The following is a 24,209-nucleotide window of genomic DNA, read 5'->3' on the forward strand; positions in this document are numbered from 1 at the left end:
AATATTTTCCTTTATGTCCATTGTACTTGTCCCATCTCATCTCTGGTGACTAAGTAAATAGTGTGTTAAAACATCTTTGCTTTATTCGATCAAATTCTCGAATTAGAAGGCACCAACTTACGTTTTAACTTTGCTCCATCCTCCTACTCCTCCTGCTCTTCTTCTTCCTCCTCCTCTTCTTTTTTTTCTTCTTACTCTCTGGATGCTTCTATAATAACAATAACAAAGTAGTAAATTGCTTCTTTTTATAACAATAAATGGGTTTATTGATAACGATATTTTATAGTCGTTAGAGTAATTTGTAAAGTAAACCTTCTTCTTACCTTAATAGCATGATTTAATGTCGGATTTACGTGACGTTTAGAAAAGAATGAGCTGCATTTATGAGCGAATTATCAATTTTATCCCTTTGATAACTCCTCCTCCATGATGATACACTAGTAAAATTGTTAGATTATCTGCCGTTTTTATATAATAAAGATCGTAGAAAGTGATGCGACTGCTACAAGAACTATATATAACTTTGAGCTTTTATATGAAATTGTGAAGATTAAAACTGATGAAAGAGCGAAAATAAGGAGAGAATTATAAGTGTTTTTAATAAGAAAAAGGGTTATTTTATGTTATTTTAACAGCAGAGTGTGCTGTGCTGTAACGTGATATTGTTACTGTGGATGTGTGAGATTATGCAATTACGAGCTTACGTGATAAATAGCACATCACGTTCATTAAGTTAAATTGATCGGACACACTTTACATTCACGTTTTATATGAGATTTGTATTCGAAAATCATGAAAATGATGGGATTTGTTAGCAGAAAAACAGGAAAATTACAGGATTCACACGATAAAGTAGCACTACGAGACACGGAAATAGTGAGATTTATGTTAAAAATTCATGAAAATGACGAGGTTTACGCGTTGAAAATCACGAAAATGATGAGAATTATATGCTAAAAACTGTAAAAAGTTTAATTTTAAATATAAAATTGTGATAATGATATAATTTTCACAATTCTAAGCTAAAAAACAGAAAAATTGCCTGATTCAGAAGCTAAAATAGTATCGAACTTATCGAATTTATGTGTTAAGAATCACGAAAATATTAAAATTTGTGATAAAAAATCATGAAAATAACGAGATTTACACACTAAAAAATCACGTAAATGATATAATTTATACATGGAAAATCGTAGAAACAACGAATTTATGAATAGAATAATGATAAAAATGATGCGGGTTATACTTTAAAAATCATCAAAAACTGTATTTACACGAAAAAGAATGCAAAAAATTGGCTAAATTTTATCAAATTTCCAAACAAATTTATACAAAAATACGAACAAGGGATACTTAAATGCACTCTACTTAACAACAATGCCACTTTAGCAACAAATTCCTATATATTTATTTATTTTTTCATTCAGTGACTAATGATACAAGTTTGTTAAATGTGGGAGTTAATAGAAGATGCTAATCTTTCGCATACTTACCACTTTAAAGTGGCATATGGTCAAGCTTTACAATATCTAAGGCTAGGAGAACTTTAGCAATTTGCATATGACTGGATGCGCATTATTCACAGTTTATATGTAGCAGAATCGGCAGAGGACAGCTGCAATGTGATAGAAATACGGAATGTGAAACATTTGCATATCAAAGTCCATGTCCGGCCCCAAATAAATGCTAACAGCTGAACAAATTGAACAGACTGCGAATAGATCAAGCGAAATATTCTCAATTCTCTTAAGATATTCCTCCATATCCACTTCTGTAAGTACTGGTTACCGTGTTAAATTATCGTCAATTCGGTTTTCCTGCATTAAAACTTTGTTTGGTAAATGCCGAATAAATATATTAAATTAGAAAATTGGTTTGTTTCTAAAATTTTCACAGCGGGATCGTTGAAATTGTAATTGGAAGAAGGCGAAGTGTTTTTGAAGGTACTATGGATAAAATTTGCTTAAATTAGGTGTGGAAGTAATGAGATTTATACGTTGAAAAGCAGTGAATATTGTCAGGATTATACGTTGAAAAGCAGTGAAAATTGTCAGGATTATACGTTGAAAAGCAGTGAAAATTGTCAGGATTATACGTTGAAAAACGATGGAAATTGTCAGGATTATACGTTGAAAAACGATGGAAATTGTCAGGATTATACGTTGAAAAACGANAAAAAATGGAGCAATACGTAAAAAATCCAGGCCAAGTTTTCGCATCATCAGACATTTTACGTTGGAAAAAAAAGAAGAAAATAAAATAAAATATATATATATATATTTTTTCCTCCACTTCGTTCTTCTTCACTTGATACTGGAGAGGTCCAAGCTCCGGATGTTGTCTTCTTATATCACTTCTGCATGGATGAACTTTGGCTACAATCTCTCAGTTTATATGACTCCCTCCCTCTCTCTTCTTTCACAATTTTCTTCTTCTTCTTCTTCTTCTTCTTCTTTCTCCTCCTTTTTTTTTTTTACAAAGAAAAAATATTATTTCTCTCTCTCTTTCTCTCTCTTTATTTGCTTACATCACAATGTTACATAAGTGGACATTTCTTTACTTCTCTTGCTCTTCTTCTACTTAAATTTTTCTCATATTCTTTACTCCATCTTCTTAAGAATTGTATGGGGATGATCTTTAACGTATCACAAACCAATGAACAGCAAATTTCTTTACTCATCTCTTGTGCTTCTTTGTATAGAGGGTTGGGAAAAATAGGGATTTTTTAAGGTATAGGCTATTTGAGAACACTGTAAACTCTCGAAACTCATTAGCGAGACGTTAAAAAAGGGAATAAAATAATAATAATAATAATATATTCATGAATATATAATTTTATTATCCACTCTTTAGTCTTGTCTTATTGATATACGCATCGATGAACTGATGTTTGTTCGCGTAAAAATTCCGTAATTTAGTGACTTCTCCGTGCTTTAAAAATTGCCATATTCGCTTGAGAAGACGGAATTTATACGTTTTATTTATATACAATAGTCAGAAAATGCCTGAAACACGAACGAATCTTTCTATTATTTGACATTCTAATGTATTCACCCGGCCATTATACATTAATATCAACTGAATTTCGTCCAGTCACGTGATTGACGCCACTTCTGTAATTTCCTACTTATTCCTCGGGGTCTGAATTTAATGATCGATATACAGAATAACAAAGAGAATACATAAACTCATATAAATGAACTTATTTTGTAAGGATGTGCCTCTTTGTGATGCTGAGTGTGATGCTGAATGTGAATTTTTTTTTTTTTTTTCTAGGTAGGAGATAACTTTATTTCTTATTTAATAAACTTTCTATCGTTAAAAAATTAAAATATCCATTTAATTTACTTCGTTTATATTTATATTTATTGGCAGGAAGCTAAATTTTCGCTTTAAAATAATATAAATATCACGAATTTTCTTATGTAAATTCGATGATGATAGTTAAATTGCCTGTTGTTTTTCTATGAGAAATATGCATTAAAAATATACGAAAATATGATTTTAGGAAGAGGAATCGAAGGAATTTGGGATGAGGATGATAAAATTGAGTATTTGGATGATAGAAAATTTAAAAATCAAGGAAGAAGATGAGGGAATCAGATGCTTAAACGTGATGCACATGTAAAAATCGAAGGAAAAATAATGCAAAACTATAATAATTATTATTTTATAATTTTATAATTCAGAGATTTTGTGTATTAAAATACTGTTTATAAACGAATTGAACGGTTTAAAATGTCAATAATATATATTAAATTCGAAATATTACAAATAGAAATTTAAATTTCAAAATATCAAAGTTAAAAATAATAATAACTTTAACTTTAAGAATGAAGAGAAAAAGGAGGGAGAATTTAATATTTATTATGCATAAATTTGTTAAATTTTGCTTAAAACTAAAGAAATAATAAGCGATAAAAATGTCTGAGATGCAATTTAAGAGAAAAATTCGGATATAAACTTTATAATAAAAGTTGCAGATAATCATTTTTAAAAAAGTGCAGAAAAGATATATCTTTATTAAAACCGAGAATAAACTGTTCTATATATAAAGTAAATTTTAATATTAATAATAAACTAAATTTTGCTATATTTGATGACATCTGCGAAGATTTTAATTAAAGACGTACATAAGTAGCCTTTAAGCTATTAGATAAGACGTGAAAGCTGCAAAAGGAACACGTGTTTCTCGTGAAGTTTTTCCCTTCATTCCACTGTTAATTAATGACGAATTCATTAAATGACGAGTTACACTAAACTGGTAGCAGCTGTCAGAAAGATGCTGCTCCTCTCCTCTCTCCACTCTCTCTCTCTCTCTCTTTTCCTCTTCCTCTCGCTCTCTTTCTCTTTCTCAATTAAAAAAAAAATAAAAAAATCTGTTCGATATTATTCCTACAATTATTTATGACTTAATATTTAATATTTCTTATATAATTATTCCTTTTATTTTTCTCAAAATTGCAGAAGAAGAGTGAAGAGATGATGATGGTGTAGTTAAGCAATAACTCATTTATCATAGCTTATAATCAGTTTAATAAAGAAGTTATTATTATTATTATTATGAAATAGGTGAGATAATTATATTATATAGATAAATATTTAAACGAATTTTCAAGAAAATGGCGGCGGCACCAACTTAATTGCTTGCCTTAGAAATTTTCACCTCACGTAAATAGTTGTTTACGTAATGAATCATCATTGCTATTCTGGAAGTGTCTGTGAAAATCCTGTATGCATCCTAACACCTAGATGGGTTAGGGGAGGGACGAGATTCTTCCTTCAATGGCATTTTTAATGTGAGAGCTCAATAAATCAGGGTCAGATTCCTGACTCTCTCCCGGTATCCGTTCTCGGTAGTGGTGTTGTCATCAAATTAGCTAGGAAACAGGAGAGAGGAATCGATTCCTGTCTATGACGTCCTACTGAATTTCGATGCAACAGTTCGTGGGGAGAAATGGCACCGTATGGCGTCGACGATGCGTGAAGTGCAGTAGATAGACAATTAGGGTGACCTAGACTATGATGGAGAGTAGATCCAGGCGGTAATTTTGTTTGTGCATGATGTTTTATCTCGATGAGAAACTACGTATATATGAGGGAGATCACTATATTTCAATTTATGTTTGCTAGATAGAAGTAGACGTATCGATTTACAAGAATATGAAGTAGGAAATGTAACGTTCGTCTTCACTGCAAGGATTCGCCGTCGTGCGGGGAAGCCGACCTTTCACTTTTTTTTCCCCTTATTAATTATTAACGACGAAATCTATGCGATTTTTTAAAAAAAATAACACTTAATATTTAATTTTATTCAATAATTAATAAACACGAGATTATATTTAAGTTTAATTGATATAAATTAATTAATTAATTCGCGGAAGAAATTATATTTAAAGGTGTACTGTACGTGATGAAGAAAGAAGATTTTACTTTTTATTTTAGGAAATAAACTAAAAAAAAAACCACTACAATTATTATAATATAAACATATTTATAAAGGGATGAAGAAGAAAATATGATCAATTTAAATATTTATAGATTCATTTATCATAAGATAGCGAAAGTTTTATGCAGATGTTTCTCTTAGCTAAAAAGAGAAATTGCCGAAGATTGGGGAAAAGAGAATAATACAAAAATTGTATATTTCGTGTTTGTATATTATAAAAAGCAAGAATTTAATAGGGAACAACTGGCAGAGTTCCCGAACCAATAGGAAAAGGAGAGGTTACAAACGAAAGGAAAAAGGAAGACAGCTACCTCAGGCACTTGATTGATGAAAGCTTTGAACAATGTTAACAGGGATTTAACATTATTGTCTGCTGAAAGATGAATCACTGGCGACCAAACGACGGATTGAAATCTCTTGACGATTATGTTCTACGTGGTTTTTTCTGTCCAAGAAGATTTTAATGTTACATACAGTACAGTACATCCGAGAGCAATGAACATATGGTTAATGAGGATAGGACTACTGTTCCAATATTAAAATTGTGCTTTTACCTCAATCTCGCACCTGTAAATTGGTAGAAAATACTGGAGGTATCATCGAAGACTTTGGAGAAAAGAAGAAAATATAAGATACAACTCTTTGATGAAAAGTTTTTGGATTAATGGCTCCGAAACTTCAAGTAGCACAGGGATGGAGAGTGAGCTGAATGTGTGATGCTGGAAACGAACATGGTGAGAATTTAAAAGTTATTGCTGTTATCGTTGAAAGAAAGGTGGTCTTTCTGCAAAATAATTTCTTTAATATTAAAGAAGGAAGTAGATAAAGGATGAAAACAGTATACAGACTTGTACTCTATTTATTTATAAAGTAATATCTTCTACTACTCTGAATAATATGAGAAGAGATGAGAATGATGCTGCACTACTTTAACTAGATATATCCAGTTAATATAGTGATTCTATGAGTAGTTTTATGCATAATTTTATGGATAGAATTAAAATCTCTCCATATAACGCTTCTAATTCATATATGCACGTAATTCTATCTGTTAAATCATACGTAGACAGGTCCTATCCATCTTAATGTAAGAGAATGTTAGATAATATTTTAGATAGATTTCGCATCACTTAATATATTAATTAAGTGATGCGTAAGATAATAATTAACAATTATCACAGGTGATTTGTGTTTTCTGGTGAATTTTTTGCCAGAAAATCCAAGTCACCTGTGGATAATCGTTATCCAGAGATGCAAGGAGATAGGAGGAAACATTATCTAACAGAACCCGTGTCGAATTTCTACGATTTTATCAAGTAAAAGAGTGCAAATGCTCTCTACAAAAATCGCTCACGAGGAAGAAAGAGATCGTAGAATAAAGTAGGAAACAATTCCTCATCGAATCCTGCACTCGTTTACATTTAATCAACACCACAAAATTATATAGGAAGGGGGAGAGGGGGGATAAAAAAAGGATTGAAGGACAACAGGTGCGTCACTTTCCGCTCGGCCTATTCAGGTGACTTGACACTTACATCCGGGTGTGTTTATTATCTGCACGAGCGACTGTAGAAGCTCGGTAGTGCAATCGATGTGACAGACTTGTCACAATCCGCTTCCGTAGTTTAGTTAGGAGAGGAGTTTAGAACTGACATCGCATGACGATTAAATTATCAACGGCAGACTGAATAGAGTAACATCCTGTTTCTTTTATTTCTATTAAAGTGTAAAAGCTAGTACATTGTTATCGCCATAATGTCAACCATTGTTTGTTCTGAGGGTTGATACCTAATTACACCTACAGCCTCGTCTTGTTAATGTAGTTATCTGCGGTTTCTATTATCTAAATTCTATCTTATTAATCTGGTGACGACTTATTACGCGTGAGTCACTTCCTTCCACTCTTATTTTACTTAATAATTAAACACCAGCTTAATTTATTATTTTGTATAATGACAGCTTTCTGTGCTTACTTCTTTATCCTATTCTTTTTCCATCCTCATCTTCTCTCTTTTCTGTACATGTAGAGGTTGCAAATTACAGTTTTATTGTAGATTTATGTTTAAAAAAAGTCATGAGAATGACATTTATAAGCCCGAAAGTATATTTTTAAATGTAGGGAGGAGTTCAGACAAACTAAAGTACTACACCAGCATAAGTAACACACGTTACGCTTTATTAGAGAAACGGAAGGAAAATCATATTAGTAAACACTACAGAATACACAAACTGTTCCAGCACTCTACTTATATCATTTCAATTATATCAAGGAGTTAGTCTACAGTCAAGCACATAAATAATTATCGTATAAGTGCCATTAAACTAACCTAAACATGGCGTGCTTCAATAACAACACTCACGAAAACACACAAACCGTGAGAATTAATATTAATGAATCGTTAATTAAGAGCGAAATATTAATTTCGAAAACTGATCGATGCCACTCTCTCTCTCTCCTCATATCTCTCTGCTGTCACAAGGAAGAGGACAGAGAGGATATTAAAGTGTGATACAAGTGAATTTCGATTAAAACACATCTAACAATGCATGACAGCTACAAAAAAATAAATAAAAAATAAAGTAAAAAAATAAGAAAAAAAATTGACAAGTAGATTAAAAAAAGATATCGTCATCCTCTTTGTGGAAAAGACCAATTTATCTGATTGTTTGTACTGTACTTCCTTATTCGTTCCTGCTCTCTCTCTCTCTAGAGAATATTTTCCTTTATGTCCATTGTACTTGTCCCATCTCATCTCTGGTGACTAAGTAAATAGTGTGTTAAAACATCTTTGCTTTATTCGATCAAATTCTCGAATTAGAAGGCACCAACTTACGTTTTAACTTTGCTCCATCCTCCTACTCCTCCTGCTCTTCTTCTTCCTCCTCCTCTTCTTTTTTTTCTTCTTACTCTCTGGATGCTTCTATAATAACAATAACAAAGTAGTAAATTGCTTCTTTTTATAACAATAAATGGGTTTATTGATAACGATATTTTATAGTCGTTAGAGTAATTTGTAAAGTAAACCTTCTTCTTACCTTAATAGCATGATTTAATGTCGGATTTACGTGACGTTTAGAAAAGAATGAGCTGCATTTATGAGCGAATTATCAATTTTATCCCTTTGATAACTCCTCCTCCATGATGATACACTAGTAAAATTGTTAGATTATCTGCCGTTTTTATATAATAAAGATCGTAGAAAGTGATGCGACTGCTACAAGAACTATATATAACTTTGAGCTTTTATATGAAATTGTGAAGATTAAAACTGATGAAAGAGCGAAAATAAGGAGAGAATTATAAGTGTTTTTAATAAGAAAAAGGGTTATTTTATGTTATTTTAACAGCAGAGTGTGCTGTGCTGTAACGTGATATTGTTACTGTGGATGTGTGAGATTATGCAATTACGAGCTTACGTGATAAATAGCACATCACGTTCATTAAGTTAAATTGATCGGACACACTTTACATTCACGTTTTATATGAGATTTGTATTCGAAAATCATGAAAATGATGGGATTTGTTAGCAGAAAAACAGGAAAATTACAGGATTCACACGATAAAGTAGCACTACGAGACACGGAAATAGTGAGATTTATGTTAAAAATTCATGAAAATGACGAGGTTTACGCGTTGAAAATCACGAAAATGATGAGAATTATATGCTAAAAACTGTAAAAAAGTTTAATTTTAAATATAAAATTGTGATAATGATATAATTTTCACAATTCTAAGCTAAAAAACAGAAAAATTGCCTGATTCAGAAGCTAAAATAGTATCGAACTTATCGAATTTATGTGTTAAGAATCACGAAAATATTAAAATTTGTGATAAAAAATCATGAAAATAACGAGATTTACACACTAAAAAATCACGTAAATGATATAATTTATACATGGAAAATCGTAGAAACAACGAATTTATGAATAGAATAATGATAAAAATGATGCGGGTTATACTTTAAAAATCATCAAAAACTGTATTTACACGAAAAAGAATGCAAAAAATTGGCTAAATTTTATCAAATTTCCAAACAAATTTATACAAAAATACGAACAAGGGATACTTAAATGCACTCTACTTAACAACAATGCCACTTTAGCAACAAATTCCTATATATTTATTTATTTTTTCATTCAGTGACTAATGATACAAGTTTGTTAAATGTGGGAGTTAATAGAAGATGCTAATCTTTCGCATACTTACCACTTTAAAGTGGCATATGGTCAAGCTTTACAATATCTAAGGCTAGGAGAACTTTAGCAATTTGCATATGACTGGATGCGCATTATTCACAGTTTATATGTAGCAGAATCGGCAGAGGACAGCTGCAATGTGATAGAAATACGGAATGTGAAACATTTGCATATCAAAGTCCATGTCCGGCCCCAAATAAATGCTAACAGCTGAACAAATTGAACAGACTGCGAATAGATCAAGCGAAATATTCTCAATTCTCTTAAGATATTCCTCCATATCCACTTCTGTAAGTACTGGTTACCGTGTTAAATTATCGTCAATTCGGTTTTCCTGCATTAAAACTTTGTTTGGTAAATGCCGAATAAATATATTAAATTAGAAAATTGGTTTGTTTCTAAAATTTTCACAGCGGGATCGTTGAAATTGTAATTGGAAGAAGGCGAAGTGTTTTTGAAGGTACTATGGATAAAATTTGCTTAAATTAGGTGTGGAAGTAATGAGATTTATACGTTGAAAAGCAGTGAATATTGTCAGGATTATACGTTGAAAAGCAGTGAAAATTGTCAGGATTATACGTTGAAAAACGATGGAAATTGTCAGGATTATACATTGAAAAACGATGGAAATTTTCAGAGTCGTTGGTTGAAAAGTAATATAAATGACGAGATTAAAATCATAAAAATTAGGAGAATTTACAAGGGAAAATGTGATGAAATATTCAGATAGAAAAAAGTGAGGAAGTGCGTAGAGAAAAAGCAGTGGAATAAATGACATTAGTGGAAGGAAAGGGACATTCTGTGGATAAAACATTTGATTTAGTTGGAGCAAATTTTATTTTGCCTCCAATCAACTTTCTCAAGATGGATGTTTCCTTCTAAACGGAATCAATTTCTGTCAGGATTATATCAAATTTGACTAAAAATTGTCCGTACATCTGCAAATTTATCTTCTTAACCATAAAAATACTTAAATAAATTTCCTTAGATCTCGACTGGTGATACGTTTTTGCCTCTTTAAAAAGTCAGCGAACTTCTTGCCTTAGAATATGTTAAAAGAGGAACATTTTAGGAATTCTTATCTATAAAATTCCTATTTTTTCCGCCGTTATCTTAAGAATTTTTCGAATTAAAACAGAAATTTTTTCACAAAATTCTCTTTAAAATTCGATTGTCGGGACACTTTTCAACGAAATTTTTACCATTTAATAAGATTAATTACTTTTAAAATAATTAAAGTGGATTAATTTCTCATTAAAATCTAACGAATTTAATGAGAGACGAACCCACTCTCTTTTTTATAACATAAAAAAAGCTTAAAATCAACTAAAATTTCTCATTAAAAACCTGAAAAAAAATGACAGAGAAGGACGAACCCACGACTTTTACGTAAAAGTCGTGGGTTCGACCCCTCTCTATTTTATGTTGATTTATCCGTTTATGTGTTAACCAGTATCATTTTTTGGGCCAAAAAAGATGGGGTCGAACCCACGACTTTTACGTAAAAGTCGTGGGTTCGTCCTTCTCTGTCATTTTTTTTCAGGTTTTTAATGAGAAATTTTAGTTGATTTTAAGCTTTTTTTATGTTATAAAAAAGAGAGTGGGTTCGTCTCTCATTAAATTCGTTAGATTTTAATGAGAAATTAATCCACTTTAATTATTTTAAAAGTAATTAATCTTATTAAATGGTAAAAATTTCGTTGAAAAGTGTCCCGACAATCGAATTTTAAAGAGAATTTTGTGAAAAAATTTCTGTTTTAATTCGAAAAATTCTTAAGATAACGGCGGAAAAAATAGGAATTTTATAGATAAGAATTCCTAAAATGTTCCTCTTTTAACATATTCTAAGGCAAGAAGTTCGCTGACTTTTTAAAGAGGCAAAAACGTATCACCAGTCGAGATCTAAGGAAATTTATTTAAGTATTTTTATGGTTAAGAAGATAAATTTGCAGATGTACGGACAATTTTTAGTCAAATTTGATATAATCCTGACAGAAATTGATTCCGTTTAGAAGGAAACATCCATCTTGAGAAAGTTGATTGGAGGCAAAATAAAATTTGCTCCAACTAAATCAAATGTTTTATCCACAGAATGTCCCTTTCCTTCCACTAATGTCATTTATTCCACTGCTTTTTCTCTACGCACTTCCTCACTTTTTTCTATCTGAATATTTCATCACATTTTCCCTTGTAAATTCTCCTAATTTTTATGATTTTAATCTCGTCATTTATATTACTTTTCAACCAACGNTTTTAAATTAATTAAAGGAATTAAGTACTAGAAGTGGCTGCATCGTGTTTTCACTTTCACGTCGCTCGTTCGCGCGTAGAGTTATAAATTTTTTTTTAAAATAATAACGTAAATGTAAATTAAAACGTATTATTTTTATAATTTATAATTAAAAATTCTTTCGTCTTCGTTAAAGTGTAAAATCTTCTTTATTTTCACGAATTTCAACGTGAAATCTTCATTAATTTCATTGACGTACGCGACGAGCGAACCTTATCGCGTACGTCAATAAATAAAACCTTTTTACACGGTTATATTACTAAAAATATTAAATTATAATTGATTTGATCGATAGATTATTTTTATTTTTCACTATTTCATTTATAAATTTCTTAAATTACAACGCGAAATCTTCGTGAAATCGCGTAAATCGCTTATCATTCTCGCTTCGTTTCGCATGGTTACTCCTCACTTTACGGTGTCATTTTCGCGAAATTTACGTAAAAAAATTGAAAAAATATAAAGCGAAAACGTTCGAAATATCTTTCTATAACCTTAATTTCGTCTTTCATTTGTAAATTTCATACAAAATAAAGTTTATTCCCGACGAAATCTATCATCTCCGCGAGCTCTCTCTCTCTCTCTCTCTCTCTCTCTCTCACACACNGAAATTCACAATGAACGGTTAAGTCATAGAAAGTACCAAGTATAAAAATGACAACTTCAATTTCTTTTGTAAGAAAAAAAAAAATAAACTGCATTTTATAAATTGACAAAGAAAAAAAAATAATTGCTGCTTTTTCTAGAAATCGGCAATTAAATTACGTGAAGAATGACAGCTCTTCTTCCTACAATTCTCCTATATATACGTTTTTTCCTGTCATAAATTACGACTTGGAGTAGTCAAAATTGATTTATTAATTACCTCTCTCTCTCTCTCTCTCACACACACACACTCACGCGTTATATATATTCTAAATATAATATTTAAAGGGAAATTTGTGATGATTACGTGTTACATTTCTTCTTAAAATTTGAAGAGGGTTAGAAGGGAACATCTTGGAGGAATAAATACTAAAATATCGGTACGGGTAATAGGCAAATATGTCAGATGATGACAGTCGGAAATGTTGTGTCCCCTTCCACGGATTTCCATAATGCAGCGGAACTTTTCATTTCTGTGACTTTTTCAAAAGTTGCTTCCCAAGAGTCACCTATCCATTCCACAGGCATCGACTTTATTCATGTAAATGAAGGAAGAAATCCCGTGTTACTGTCACTCCATCTTCTATACATAACTTTCCAGATCGAGTTTTGAATGAGGACTTTACTTACCTATCTTAGATTTTTTCTCGAATTCTCTGCGTTATTGATTGAGATTTTTTTTCTTCTTATATATTTTTCTCTTCTTTCCTTAGAAAATATTTAAATAATAATAATAATAATAATAGATTTTAATGCGAAATTTCGCTGTTATAACTTTAGTATAAATTCGGGACTTTTCAAGGTGATTCTTTGAATATTTAGGTCACGGGTTCGGCTATTTTACTCGTGTTCTTTTAACAAAATTTATAATATTTTTTAGTTTTTATACGATTTAACGTGTCTATTTTCGATAAAATAAGTAAAATTAGCTTTAATTTTAATTAAAATTTATAAAATCTTTAGTTTTTCTTCAGCATCATTCAAGTCGATGCTCTCCTCTTCTCAACACACTTCCAACTTTCTTCCTCTTTACTTAAGTAATATCTTATTAAAATTATATAAAATATTAAAATTTTATTTTAATTTTAAATATAATTTACTATAAAATTTATTTAATTATTAATTTTTTCGATTAATTTCTTTCATTTTATAAGTTATAGGAATGTAAAAGTTGATTGATTATTATTCAAATCACACAGCGAGTTTTAAAGGGAAGGAGAAAGGGAAAAAATAAACCTGTTGAGAGATTTTATTTTAGATTTAGAATTAAAAATATTCATCAATCAAATTTAGTAAATATTTTCCTTTTCTGAGAAAAATCCTTGACTTATTTATTAAAATGTTAATTTATTTAAGTAGGAGGATCAAGGATCAAATATGAGGAGTTTATGCAGATTATAAGCTAATTTAATGCTGAAAAATTATATTTATCTGCTTAATTTTTATGTTTTTAAATAGCTTATGGTGTTTATTTTTAAAAAAATAAGTCAAAATAATTTTATTTTCTTTAAAATTTATAAAATTTTGAATTTTTTCTAACAAAGTCACTCGCATCGATGCACTTATCTTTGCGTTATTTTCAAGTTTATATCTGTTTACTTGAAATGTTTATGTATAAATCTTAATTAAGATTATACAAGAATATAAATTTCTTAATTTTAAATATAATTAATTCAAAATTTTAATAAATAAAATTAAATTAAATGTTATGGAAAGCAAATTTAGTGCGTTAAAGTTATGAGATGAAGATGAACGATTCTTGATTAAAATGAGAAAAATTTAAATATTTTATTATTAAATTTAATGTTTTCTAAGTAAATTGAGTGTATTTACATGTATATATATTACGTATGTACGTGTACAAACATCGTGGTTAGAAAACAGGAGAGAAAATTGAGAGCAGTCTTAAGTACAATTTTATCCGAGAAAACTAGATATATATAAGCCATAAATATTTATAAAAATGCTAAGAAAACTTTTGAATTTTCTCACAACTAGGATACATTTTCCCACTACTCCATTATAAATCACAGGGATGACATTGCCAACGTTTTAATACGAGTCAAGGGAGAGAGAGAGAGAGAGAGTAGGGAAGATAGCAGATTATCTATTATCTGACATACCAGAAAAAAACTCATTTTTTTAAGGATCCTAATAAATTAATCATCGAAAAACCTAAGAAATAATAAAATTCACATAATAAATTTATTGTTATTAATAAAATATGTATTATTTTTTATTTTAATAAACTCAAAATAAACATTTTAAAATGGGTAATACAGTGGAAGAAGAAGAGAGAGAGAGATGAAAAAATGGAAGCAAATGTCTGTCTAATGATATTAAATTCTTGAAAAGAAACGTTGTTGCTGAAGGGAAAAGGCTTACAACTTCTGTAAATTGAAAAGAGAGAAAGAAAAGAGAGAGAAGAGCGTCTGACTCATGCAGTCAATAGTTTGCCTGTAATGGAAAAATGGGTGATGCCAAGAAGAATGACAGCTCTTCTTCCTACAATTCTCCTATATATACGTTTTTTCCTGTCATAAATTACGACTTGGAGTAGTCAAAATTGATTTATTAATTACCGTATAAATGCTAAAAATATTACTCACTCTCTTAATTATAGTTTGCTTTAAGTGTCATTCAGTATTGTACGTTTGATCTTGGTGGGGGGACTTTACTCTATTAATTATTACTTCATCCCTTCTCCATGCATTAAAACTGAATTTAAAGTGTTTTTATACGGAATTTTGTATTAAAAAATTACCTACTTAGTAGCTGTTTTTACTTAATTTCTGTAAATTTAGGGGGATTTCTAGTGACACTTTTCTTTAGTGGATTTTATTATTTTTAAATTACTCTTCACAGAAACTTTATAGGATTTCAAGTGTCGGGTATTTACAGGGTTATAATTGATGCTTTAGACCGAATAATTATCTAAATTTCTTTAGAGGATTTTTGGAGGAGTTTTTACAGGTAATTTTAAACGTTTTGTGTAGGATTTAGTGTAAAATTCTAGAGGAAATTCTTCCTCCTGGAGCATCATTTTTAAAGAGCATTTTAAGATTTTTAAGGCTAATTCCATTAATTTCTAACATATCTAGAGGATTTAGAGTGAAGTTTTTGGTGNTTAATTACTGTAAATAATGATTTAAGGCTACATAAAATTACCTTATTTTTAACGTTTAAATCCGAAATAAATGAGTCATTATCGATGCTAAATCATACAATAAAAAGTCGAAGTATTAATTAAAACTACATTAAAAAGAATTTAAAAATGCAATAAAGATAAATTTAAAGATTGTTGCCATAAAATAAAATTTAACATAATTGTTAGCAGTTTTATTTTATTTATTTTTTTCGGAATTATTTCGTAATTAATTGTCGATAAATGGGTCATGTCAACGATACGATTTTAAGGTTATTCGAAGCCTTCTACAAGCAAAATTTAATACAGTTTGGATTAATTATAATTAAAATTTATAAGGCTAATTCCGTTAATTTATAACACATCTAGAGGATTTAGAGTGAAGTTTTTGGTGAAATTCATCACTCCAAGCATCATTTTAAAAGATTTTTAAGGCAATTTTAAACGATATTAAAAGAAATTCCCAAATATTTTAAAACGAATTTCACGTATAAAAGAATAATTTAATAAGAAATTCCCTCATGAAATAAACCGAATAAAAACGTATTTTATTCAGTAGTCAGGAAGAATTTCGTCATAATACGTGATTCAATATTAGTGAAGTAGAACTGCGGTCGCATTAAGTATGGATAGGGTTACTTTACAGGAGAATATTTGCCTTAATGAAGCGTTAGAAATGCACAACGCACCAAGTTCTCTCTCTCTCTCCACTTCCTTGGACGATAAGTAAATTATCAAACTCATCTGGCGTGACTTGAAAGTCTTATTTACACGCTCGGTTTTATCTCCTGATATCTTGTTTATTTTACTTTTAGGCTAGACTAAGTTACTGCCCGGGATAGTTAGTTTAAAATCTTTAGCTTTGATGCCACCGGAACTCTGTGTAATTCAGTTACTTCTCTCTCCCCTCTCTACCTCTCCTCTAACCTTTATAAAGTTTACAGTGTATAACGTCGATACTCCAAGAATATATACGAAATCTTCCTTTCATCATTGGAATTTTATGCTGTAATTAATTTTTTGAGCAAATCTTTATTGTTATTTTGGGGTCTTTTTTTTGCCTGTTTTAATGGGAAAATCCATCTTTAAACGGTGGCCATTTTTTTTTTCATATACTTAAAAATGATACATACAAAATAACCTCCATACAACGGACATTTTCTTTTTACTTTTCTTTCAGTGGCCGTCGTTTACAGGTTTGACTTAATGGCTTAACTTAATCATACAGTATCGAAATTTGTACTTTTTTGTTATTTTATTTATAGCAGATTATCTATTATCTGACATACCAGAAAAAAACTCATTTTTTTAAGGATCCTAATAAATTAATCATCGAAAAACCTAAGAAATAATAAAATTCACATAATAAATTTATTGTTATTAATAAAATATGTATTATTTTTTATTTTAATAAACTCAAAATAAACATTTTAAAATGGGTAATACAGTGGAAGAAGAAGAGAGAGAGAGATGAAAAAATGGAAGCAAATGTCTGTCTAATGATATTAAATTCTTGAAAAGAAACGTTGTTGCTGAAGGGAAAAGGCTTACAACTTCTGTAAATTGAAAAGAGAGAAAGAAAAGAGAGAGAAGAGCGTCTGACTCATGCAGTCAATAGTTTGCCTGTAATGGAAAAATGGGTGATGCCAAGAAGAATGACAGCTCTTCTTCCTACAATTCTCCTATATATACGTTTTTTCCTGTCATAAATTACGACTTGGAGTAGTCAAAATTGATTTATTAATTACCGTATAAATGCTAAAAATATTACTCACTCTCTTAATTATAGTTTGCTTTAAGTGTCATTCAGTATTGTACGTTTGATCTTGGTGGGGGGACTTTACTCTATTAATTGTTACTTCATCCCTTCTCCATGCATTAAAACTGAATTTAAAGTGTTTTTATACGGAATTTTGTATTAAAAAATTACCTACTTAGTAGCTGTTTTTACTTAATTTCTGTAAATTTAGGGGGATTTCTAGTGACACTTTTCTTTAGTGGATTTTATTATTTTTAAATTACTCTTCACAGAAACTTTATAGGATTTCAAGTGTCGGGTATTTACAGGGTTATAATTGATGCTTTAGACCGAATAATTATCTAAATTTCTTTAGAGGATTTTTGGAGGAGTTTTTACAGGTAATTTTAAACGTTTTGTGTAGGATTTAGTGTAAAATTCTAGAGGAAATTCTTCCTCCTGGAGCATCATTTTTAAAGAGCATTTTAAGATTTTTAAGGCTAATTCCATTAATTTCTAACATATCTAGAGGATTTAGAGTGAAGTTTTTGGTGAAATTCATCACTCCAAGCATCATTTTAAAAGATTTTTAAGGCTAATTCCGTTAATTTATAACACATCTAGAGGATTTAGAGTGAAGTTTTTGGTGAAATTCATCACTCCAAGCATCATTTTAAAAGATTTTTAAGGCTAATTCCGTTAATTTATAACACATCTAGAGGATTTAGAGTGAAGTTTTTGGTGAAATTCATCACTCCAAGCATCATTTTAAAAGATTTTTAAGGCTAATTCCGTTAATTTANCATCGATGTAACGTCACTTTCTTGCGCTTCATTAAAGCGTTATGTATAGAATTTTTCAGTTTTACTCGTCACTCGTAAAGACAATACAGTTTTTTTTTTCTTGCTAAAACTTTCAATTTAATGGCGAAACATCTTTGAAAAGACCCACTAAATCCTCCGGCATTGACAGCAATGAAGTGAAGCACAATCCACGTATAACTGCGAGCAACCAAGAGGAAGTTATAGGAGAGTGCAGATGCTGACTGCGAGCATCTGTTGGGGTGGAGAAAGCTGTAAAAGTCTGTGGCATCAAGTTTGTTGTCGGGGTAGGAGCAACCCATCTTTAGTATTGGATGGGTTATAAATCCTTACGTGGGAGAAGCAAAAGTAACCACTCTATGCAGTGGTTATTGCAACTGCGGACATCTTGCAAATGCACTAGTTTTTTTTTCTTTTTTTTTTCTTTTTTTTTCTTCTCTAAACAAGAGAGATGGATGGACACATTCCCTGGGTGTTTGGGGCGTAGATGCACACTGTCGTTACAGGACAGTGTCACATATCTCATCCATTTTCATTTTTCTTGCTCTCTCACATCCGAAAAGTAATAAATAACTTAGAAGAGTCGCTAGAGAGATACATTGATGACAAATGTAAATATAACAGGTGTTTGTTTCTTTCCTGAGTTTTGCTTTACTCTGCTCTTTTAGGTATTGTTTTTTCTTTTGTCCTATTGCAGTCCGTTTTACGTAATTTTTCACCAATCACAGTATGGTTTACGCAATTTTTGCCCTTTAATTTACTTCATTTTCTCCCTAAAGCAGTTTAATTTACGCCATTTTCTCCCCATCGCAGTTTAGTTTACGTAATATAAAATCAAAGTAATCGATAAGAACTTTAAGAGCATTTAAACTGAGTCCATAAAGATGATGGCGAGAGAGTTTTCGTGTACGAGCACGTTTTAAGACCGTTATTTTGAAGTTTAAAAATTACAGAAAGGATCGCAAACTACAAAAATTGTTTGTAGCCATTGGAAAAGCATTTATTGATAGATTTTTACCTATTTTTTTAGAAGGTAAGACGTCTTTATACAAGCATAATACTTGGCATCTCCTGTCTGAGTTATCGTTTCAAATTCAAGAATATCCTATTCTAGAAGACTCTAGAAGTGTAAAAAAAAAGTATATATTTATTTTCCAAGAAAAAAACTATTAAAAATTTATTTATTTTCTATTATAAATGGTTCCATTCAAAAGCTTTTAATAATTTTTTTTTACCATAAAGTTAGATAAACCCCATTCATTTCTTTTTTTCTTTCTTCCTTTGTTATATTTATTTAAGAGGAATGCCCGCAGAAGTAGAACAGTTCAATCACAAGTTTCTCTGTTACAAAAACATTCTCTGACGATATCTCTAGAACTAAGCCCATAAGGGCAAATTACAAACAAACTAAACGTGAACCATTCAAGGCCACCCACAAAGGGAAGTTTTTGGTCAAAATGCCTTGTGTACTTTCTATCTTCTGGTCATCTGCGTTTCGGATAGACAGACCGCTCTTCCCACGATTGAGTGAGTGGCACATCGTTAACTTCACGTCCTGCTACTCTCAGGAATGCTGGGTAATCTCGTGGTTGACGAGAAGGAAAGACAGACTCACCCATTTGATTGTTTCCCAGAATTCAGCATCTGTCCGAATTTCCGAATGTTTTGAAATGATTCTCTTGTTTCTTTACTTTTATTTTATTTTCAATTTTAAAAACTTTATTTTTTCCTTTACTTAAGAGTCAAAGTTTCTTCATAGTATACACTCTTCTACGCTTTAGAATAGAGGAGAAATAAAAAAGAAAACAGGAGAATTCTATTGTCAATTTTCAAAGATATTTCCCTAAATAGAGGGTATTTAAACGTTTTATTGTTAAAAATATAAAGTACGTACGAAAGCCTACATAATTATTTACGTATTTATAATATCTGTATTGTTTTTATACTTAAAATACAAGTGTTTAGTACGTACCCCCGCTTTACGACCGATAGCTTTATAACTCCACTTTTACGACACGTATACATTTTCTATACAATTCTATCTTTATTTGGCCATTTTCTACATAGTATTATACAATTAAAACTGTATTTTCGGGGAATTTATGACAGTGAAATCTTACGAAAAGTTGGATGGCTCGCTTTACGACGGTAGCTTAAGTTACGGGTATGATGAAGAATTAACCTTGTATACAGTATAAAAACTTATTTTTATAGTGTTGTAGGTCTAATTACGAGTTAAATTTCTAATTGTAGTATATACAGGCTTATAGACTCATCAATAAAAATACAAATAGACGTGTAAAGAGCTTATATTTATTATAGGGAATTCAGTAGGTTTCTAGAGAGTAGGTACGAAAAGTTTAGAGGACAGACAACCAGACGTGTAAAACAAAGCTTTTAAAGTAAATGATTTTCCTGACGAAAATAGGAAAAAATTGTATTTATAATAATAAAAGACCCACTAAATCCTCCGGCATTGACAGCAATGAAGTGAAGCACAATCCACGTATAACTGCGAGCAACCAAGAGGAAGTTATAGGAGAGTGCAGATGCTGACTGCGAGCATCTGTTGGGGTGGAGAAAGCTGTAAAAGTCTGTGGCATCAAGTTTGTTGTCGGGGTAGGAGCAACCCATCTTTAGTATTGGATGGGTTATAAATCCTTACGTGGGAGAAGCAAAAGTAACCACTCTATGCAGTGGTTATTGCAACTGCGGACATCTTGCAAATGCACTAGTTTTTTTTTCTTTTTTTCTTCTTTTTTTTTCTTCTCTAAACAAGAGAGATGGATGGACACATTCCCTGGGTGTTTGGGGCGTAGATGCACACTGTCGTTACAGGACAGTGTCACATATCTCATCCATTTTCATTTTTCTTGCTCTCTCACATCCGAAAAGTAATAAATAACTTAGAAGAGTCGCTAGAGAGATACATTGATGACAAATGTAAATATAACAGGTGTTTGTTTCTTTCCTGAGTTTTGCTTTACTCTGCTCTTTTAGGTATTGTTTTTTCTTTTGTCCTATTGCAGTCCGTTTTACGTAATTTTTCACCAATCACAGTATGGTTTACGCAATTTTTGCTCTTTAATTTACTTCATTTTCTCCCTAAAGCAGTTTAATTTACGCCATTTTCTCCCCATCGCAGTTTAGTTTACGTAATATAAAATCAAAGTAATCGATAAGAACTTTAAGAGCATTTAAACTGAGTCCATAAAGATGATGGCGAGAGAGTTTTCGTGTACGAGCACGTTTTAAGACCGTTATTTTGAAGTTTAAAAATTACAGAAAGGATCGCAAACTACAAAAATTGTTTGTAGCCATTGGAAAAGCATTTATTGATAGATTTTTACCTATTTTTTTAGAAGGTAAGACGTCTTTATACAAGCATAATACTTGGCATCTCCTGTCTGAGTTATCGTTTCAAATTCAAGAATATCCTATTCTAGAAGACTCTAGAAGTGTAAAAAAAAGTATACATTTATTTTCCAAGAAAAAAACTATTAAAAATTTATTTATTTTCTATTATAAATGGTTCCATTCAAAAGCTTTTAATAATTTTTTTTTACCATAAAGTTAGATAAACCCCATTCATTTCTTTTTTTCTTTCTTCCTTTGTTATATTTATTTAAGAGGAATGCCCGCAGAAGTAGAACAGTTCAATCACAAGTTTCTCTGTTACAAAAACATTCTCTGACGATATCTCTAGAACTAAGCCCATAAGGGCAAATTACAAACAAACTAAACGTGAACCATTCAAGGCCACCCACAAAGNTTCCCTCTTTCTTATTCATGAATATATACGTTTATGTATCTATAAATTTGTAAAGTACGTGTATATTCTTCTATACAAGTTTGCAGTATAAGTACTGTACGTATTGTAGAGATTCTAGATAAGGGCATGACATATGTTCGACTGTGTTACAAATATCCGGATAATATAAAAAAGAACTTAAATAAAAGCTAGCCATTTATCAGATTAAACATAATAGAAGATAAGTTTAAAGATAATATCCTCATATAATTCATAGGAAGCATCCTCTCCAGATGATGCCCAAGATGAATTAATGAAGCATCCCTGTAGAGATGTGATGTAAACGTTGTTCTACCACTCATATAAATTAAATAAACATTAATATATATTTATAAAGTATTTTAATTTGTAAGCAGATATATAAAGAAAAGTCAAATAATATCCAGTTTTTGATATTTTATATACTTACAGTGTTATTGATTGAAGATAAATTTGTAAGCAGAGCTTTAGAAAACTGCTTTCTATAGGATCTTTTCTGTAAGATCGTATTCTGTGCCAACCTAATTAGTGTATACTACGTTATATAAAGTATTAATGGTCAATATTTTTGTACTGTATTCTCTAGAATTTACAATATATTCTGTAAAATCTGCGCTGTTTTGATATCTACAATTTTTTATGCTGTTCTTACAATGTATAAGAACCTTTTATTGTATCCTGTATAATCTACACAAGCCACAAAATACATTATAAATATCCTGTGTATCTGTATAGTTTATTCTATAAATTACTATAGGAACTTCACATTGTATTCTTTCACAGAATCTATTATTCTCCTCTATGATATCACAATTAAGGATCCTTAAGTTTAGTTAGATTCTGTATGGGATGTAGAATAGAATATACAGATTTTGTATATTCTTATACTTTATTAGAATCTTTATAGAATCTTTTATACTGTGATACACACAGCATTTTCACACTATCCTATAAAATACACAGGATCCTTGCGTGTAAAAAGATCCTTAGCTACTACAATATAAAGATCTGTGTATCCTTATACTTTACATCACCATTCTGTAGTATACACAGGATCCTTACGCTTATTAAAATCCTATGTGAGCTATAAAATATAATATAAAAATTCTGTATATATCCTTATACTTTATTCTGTAGATCACTACAGGGATTTTACATTGTATTCTTTCATAGAATCTTTCTACTTTCTTCTGTATTATCAATACATACAGCATTTTTTACACTATCCTGTAGAATACACAGGATCATAACTAGTAGTAAGATCTTATATGGGCTATAGAATACAATATAAAATTTTTCCTGTATAATATATATTATCCTGTAGAATCTACAGGCTATTTATATTATATTCTACATAGCCTTTTCGTATTTATATTATTCCTACACTGTATCCTACAGAATGTACAGGATCTCAGATCCTTACGCTATGTTCTATAGGGTCTATAGGATATTTATATTGTCTTTATAAATTATATAAGACCTATTATCTGTTTTATAATATAAACAATAGTTTTACATTGTATCCTGTACGTTGTTTATCCTTCATTTTATAGTGTTTATAGAATTTTTACTACGCATAACTCTATAACATTAAGCTAATAAACTGTTAAACTTATAAAAAAAATCCCTTAAATAGGTAAATTCCCTATAAATAAAAGTATTTTTAATCTTTTCAGGGATTTAAGCCATAATAAACTTTCGGTAATCGGAAGGAAGACATTAAAAGGTGCACCTTTACTAAAAAATCTGTAAGTAATTTTTTTAAAATTTTATCATTTAATTAATTAATTAAAATTATTACTTATTACAAAGCAATTACTTATTATTACAACGTCATAATGCCAATATGCCATTTTTAATTACATTTTATTTTAAAAATCACGTGACTTCCGGTCCAGACTGGACGTTTGTATATAGTTAATCGAGGCCTCAAGGCCCTAAGCTCTCAATATCCGGTCTCGGTTTTCATTTATTTAACTTTGTTTTCGAGATTAAGAAAGGGCAAGAGGACAGACAAACGAACGACCTTTGATTTATAAATTATTAATTTAAAATATTTTAATTATAATTAAATTAAATGTCATTAGACTAAAATTAAATTTAAAATATATATATCCTGTAGAATACACAGGAT

The 24,209-nt window shown here is 30.4% G+C and overlaps 1 protein-coding gene across 1 annotated transcript in view; it reads left to right on the forward strand.

The window, feature by feature from the left end:
• LOC111639771 (slit homolog 2 protein-like) overlaps window positions 1-24,209 on the forward strand; it is a 136,323-nt gene that overhangs the window by 50,917 nt on the left and 61,197 nt on the right. Inside the window, exon 5 of the mRNA XM_023385712.1 lies at window positions 23,752-23,823. Coding sequence (XP_023241480.1) covers window positions 23,752-23,823 — 72 coding nt within the window. The remainder of the gene's footprint in view (window positions 1-23,751; window positions 23,824-24,209) is intronic.

This window comes from Centruroides sculpturatus, unplaced genomic scaffold, assembly GCF_000671375.1.
Source record: "Centruroides sculpturatus isolate CEXI.00-Female unplaced genomic scaffold, Cexi_2.0 scaffold212, whole genome shotgun sequence".
Taxonomy (NCBI): domain Eukaryota; kingdom Metazoa; phylum Arthropoda; class Arachnida; order Scorpiones; family Buthidae; genus Centruroides; species Centruroides sculpturatus.